The following is a 4,581-nucleotide window of genomic DNA, read 5'->3' on the forward strand; positions in this document are numbered from 1 at the left end:
CACACACACACACTCACTCGCTCTCACACACACTCACTCACTCACTCACACACACACACACACACACAAATGCTCTGGGATGTCATGCTGTGACTGTAATGTTGTGTGTTATGTCTCAGGCGTCAGAAGTGTCCCGAAGCAGAGGAGCGTCTCTGGTCAGCAGAGCTGGAAACGGTTTAGTATCAGCTGTCAGGAGTCAGAACCAGCCCGATTCAGTGCCTCTAGGTCAGTCAGTGATGATGACCCACCTAAACCTACAGAATCAAAGAGAAAACTACACTAAACTATACTTTAATATGACATTCAGTCATACTTTATTATGCTTTTGTCTGTTTTGTTTGCCCTCAGCTTACAATGATAAGATTGTGACGTTCCTGCGTCAGCCGAACATACTGGACCTGCTGCAGGAACGACAGCCGAGTCTCGCCAGGAATCACACACTCAGGTGAGCCCTCTCACATCGCCAGAGTGACTGATTATCACTTATTTGTTAAATATGTCATGCTATATGACAGTGAGCAGAACTTGACAGACATTTTATGCCAAAGAAAATAAAAGCATTGTAACATACCAGCAAAACTGTTGCATTCTGGGAGTTTATTCTGGGTTTTCAGAGAGCATAAATCAATTATGCTGTTATTGTCATCTAAAACTGTTAAAAACATTTTAGTTCATTTAAATAAAGCTTAAATAAATTAAATATAAATATTAGTTGAAACATATTAAACTTGAAAACCCTAATCAAACATTTTAAATGTTGCCTTGGCTGCTAACAGAAATAAAATAGGTTCAAGTTGAAGTATTAAAATTGCTAAAATAAAAATATAAACTATCTAAAAAAAATTAAACATTAGATTAAAATTTAGAATAAAAAATTAAATAAAGTTTGGGTTGAGCACCAACAGAAATAAAATGTTTAATATAAAGTAATAAAATGACTGAAACTAATAAATAAAAAAATAAAAATAGATAAAAATGCATTAAAGCTAAATAAACAAAAAACTAATACAATTACAAAAGTCCAAAACTAAATTATAAAAACTTAAAATAGCTGTTGCCTAAATGTTTGTGTAATAAATGTTATGTTGAATCAAACAAAATATTTCTTTCTAAAGCTACAATTTGTAATGTCTACATGGTACTTTCTCATTTAACACAAAAATAGCTTTAAATAATATTTTGTGGGTATTTTCAGTCAAATTTATTTTGCGATTAATTAATCCAAACATCATGTAATTAATTGCAAATAACTGAAATAAAATAAGTTCAATCAAGTAATATAATTACTAAAAATAAAAACTGCAATAAAACAAAAAATACAACTGACAAAAAATTACTAAAACTTAAATTAAAATTAAAATGACAACTGAAAATATAAAATAAAAGCCAATTCAAAATATTAATAAATACTATAATAGTATATACATAATACTAAAATATCACTGAATTATGACTAACATTGATGTGTTAAGCTCATATAGCAACACAGTTACAGTCTGACACAATAAAGATGCATGAAACATGCTTAAAACATGTAAAAAAAACTAAGTTTGTGATGGTGAATCAGCATTTAACTAACAGTGCATTAACAGTGGCTCTAACGCAGCGAGCCCATCATTATCTTAAAAGCATTCCAGAATGCACGCTATAATTCCATTCAGCTAGTGAAGTGCTTTACTGTTACTTTTTTAAAAACAATTAACATTCCATTAGTTCAGACCTTTCAAAAGCTACTCAGTGTGGAAAGTGGACATGTGAGATTGTGTGAATGTTTACGTGCTCCGTGCATGCTTTCTCTCAGGGAGAAAATCCATTACATCAGAACTGAAGGTCCTCAGGGCGTTGAAAAGCTGTCCTGTGACGCCGACCTGGTCATGCTGTTAAGGTACAGTGACTGCAGTGTGAGGGACGGGAAATGCTGCATGAGCGCGGTGTTTTTGTTGCAAACCAAAACCTCAAGGCTTGACAGGCAGTAGTATATAAGAGTCTTTGAACACAGTCCTCAGCGTTTGATTCAGTGCCAGCGTTCGGCAAACATATGACTCACTCACATGGACCAGCATGCAGGACTAGTTACTAGTGGCTTAATCAACTAGTCAAACTCTCAAAACAGCTAACACACAGCTGAATACTAGATAGAATACTAGAACATGTTAAAGGGGTCATGACATGGATTTTTTTTTTTATTATTATTTTAATGTTCCTTGAGGTTTACTTATAATGCAAAAAAATATTTTAAATTTTTTTGCACAAAAAAAGCAGCAAAACTGTGAAGCAGTGGACTGTGTCAGAAAGCGAGCGCGCATCTGTATACTGTATCCAGTGTAGACAAAAGCGTCCACTGATGGACAAAAGCGTCTAATGTCCAGGCTAATCCATGCTTTATAATGGGAGTGGATGGTAGCCCAAAATCTGAAGTCGAAAAAATTGCACCCATCCATTATAAAAGAAGTCCACACGGCTCCGGGGGGTTAATAAAGGCCTTCTGAAGCGACGTGATGCGTTTGTGTAAGACAAATATCCATATTTACAACTTTATAAACCTTAATCTCTAGCTTCTCGTTCACGAGAGTGGCGTCCAGCGGATGACGTAAGACGTAGGCAAACGTGACGAGCGCAGAAGTGATGAACGTGGAAGCGCAGAGGAGAGAGCGAAACAAAACACCGGTCACGAATTAGTAGCACAAAACGAGGATTTGCAAAGAAAAATGTCGGAGGATTTCAATATAAACCAAGAGGACACTAGTTTTCCTTTGCTGTAAACTAAACTTGTTTCTCGCGAGACTAGCATATTCTCCCCGGAGCTTATGCTACGCCTACGTCATCCGCTGGACGCCACTCTCTCGAATCCTCGTTTTGTACTATTAAGCCGTGTGGACTTCTTTTATAATGGATGGACTTCAAATTTTGGGCTACCATCCACTCCCATTATAAAGCATGGATTATCCTGGACATTATTTAATATAACTCAGATTGTAATCATCTGAAAGAAGAATGTCATATACACCTCGGATGGCTTGAGGGTGAGTAAACCATGGGGTAATTTTCATTTTTGGGTGAACTATCCCTTTAAGCGAGGGAACGCCAGTGGGCGGAGCCTATGGTGAGAAGAAGACTATTCGTCGATGTCTTGCTCTGGAGGCGTGTTTATGCAAATGCTTGTGCCCAGGTGACGTCACCTTGTCCCTCGGATCCAAAACGAGCCGTTTTTGGAGCTTGATTAAATAAATGCTTTGTTTATAATGAGGAGGACGTTTTAAGCTATGAAACTTGCAGGATGTTTTAATGGTACAAAGATCAAGGCAAATTTGATTTCTCATGTCATGACCCCTTTAACTAACAATTTACAAACTAACAGAATGTTCTATTTTTACTTCATATTTATATTATATTGATCAATTATTTTTGTTATCTTATTTTTTATTAATTTTTAAGATATTTAACTTTGATTAATTATACGATATTTATAAATAAATAAATACAAATATGTTTTCTGCATACATTCTAAGATGTTTCCTCTCTGTCATTCAGTCTATTTGATGAGGAGATCATGTCGTATATCCCATCTCACTCTTTCCACCCCGGCCTCAGCTTCTCTCCACGCTGCTCTCCCGGATCCTCACCTCAGAGTTCACCGGGTATGATCATATTACTATTTAAAAGCAAGACTTTCATCATTGGGTTTGCTTAGGCTCATTTAGTTGGACAAAAATTATGACCCTAGTTTAGCTTTGAAACTACTGCTAGATCTAGATCTGTAGCCAACAAAAATTGCCTGTGTATTCAAGATGAGCAATCAGTATTTTTGGTCTGTGCTCACCAAAGAGACTATAGATGTACTAAAAGTTATTTTTGTCAACTTTTAGAATAACACAAGCAAAAAGAGTGCATCAAAGATAAAAGGCATGGATTAAACGCTACAAATGGACAACTATTTCAAATGCTAAAGACACAATCTAACTGTTTTTACTCAAATTATTATAGTTTCTCTAGCTCAGTAACACACATCCACATACAGTACATACTGACTTCTAAGGGCTTTTTTAAAAAAAGCCTATTTAAGCATCTGTGGAAACATGAGCCGGTCTCTTGTGTGTAGCGTCGCTTGCCAAAACCCAGCAAAGGCTTTTCCCTAACAACGAGAGCAATCATTCCCCGCATCGGTTCTTCTGTGTGTTTGCGGTTGCAATCTGGCCGGTCTACCACTTCCCTCATGTTTAAACAAATCACAGGTCGTTCCCTCGAGTCAGAATGGTTCTTTCTGAACTGAGCGTGATCACATACACTCACACCCCAGCGAGACACGAGTTAAAGCGACTTAATTTCATGGTGGACGTCCCGCTGTGCTGCACAGAATGTGCTAGCGCAGTTTAATGAGCATGTTCGGTACACTAGTGTTTGATGAGAAACTCAGAGTATGAGTAAAATTATTTCACAGCATGGTGCTGACATCCCTGCTCCATTTGCTTTGTTTGTTCACATTGAGGCCACTAGAAATTTTAGATGCATTAAATGCAGAGGTGTAAAGAGTACCTAAAAAACATACTTGAGTAAAAGTACAGATACCTTACAGTGAAAATT

General features: G+C 36.7%; 1 protein-coding gene across 1 annotated transcript in view; it reads left to right on the forward strand.

The window, feature by feature from the left end:
* The window catches only part of LOC107574369 (E3 ubiquitin-protein ligase HECW1-like), a gene marked incomplete at its 5' end in the record, with an annotated part of 30,718 nt that overhangs the window by 13,643 nt on the left and 12,494 nt on the right, over window positions 1–4,581 (forward strand). The window contains 4 exons of the mRNA XM_016260807.1: window positions 120–225; window positions 349–445; window positions 1,802–1,885; window positions 3,532–3,638. Of these exons, the coding sequence (XP_016116293.1) occupies window positions 120–225; window positions 349–445; window positions 1,802–1,885; window positions 3,532–3,638 (394 nt within the window). The remainder of the gene's footprint in view (window positions 1–119; window positions 226–348; window positions 446–1,801; window positions 1,886–3,531; window positions 3,639–4,581) is intronic.

Source organism: Sinocyclocheilus grahami, unplaced genomic scaffold (assembly GCF_001515645.1).
Source record: "Sinocyclocheilus grahami isolate Dianchi unplaced genomic scaffold, SAMN03320097.WGS_v1.1 scaffold2201.1, whole genome shotgun sequence".
In the NCBI taxonomy this organism is placed as follows: Eukaryota; Metazoa; Chordata; class Actinopteri; order Cypriniformes; family Cyprinidae; genus Sinocyclocheilus; species Sinocyclocheilus grahami.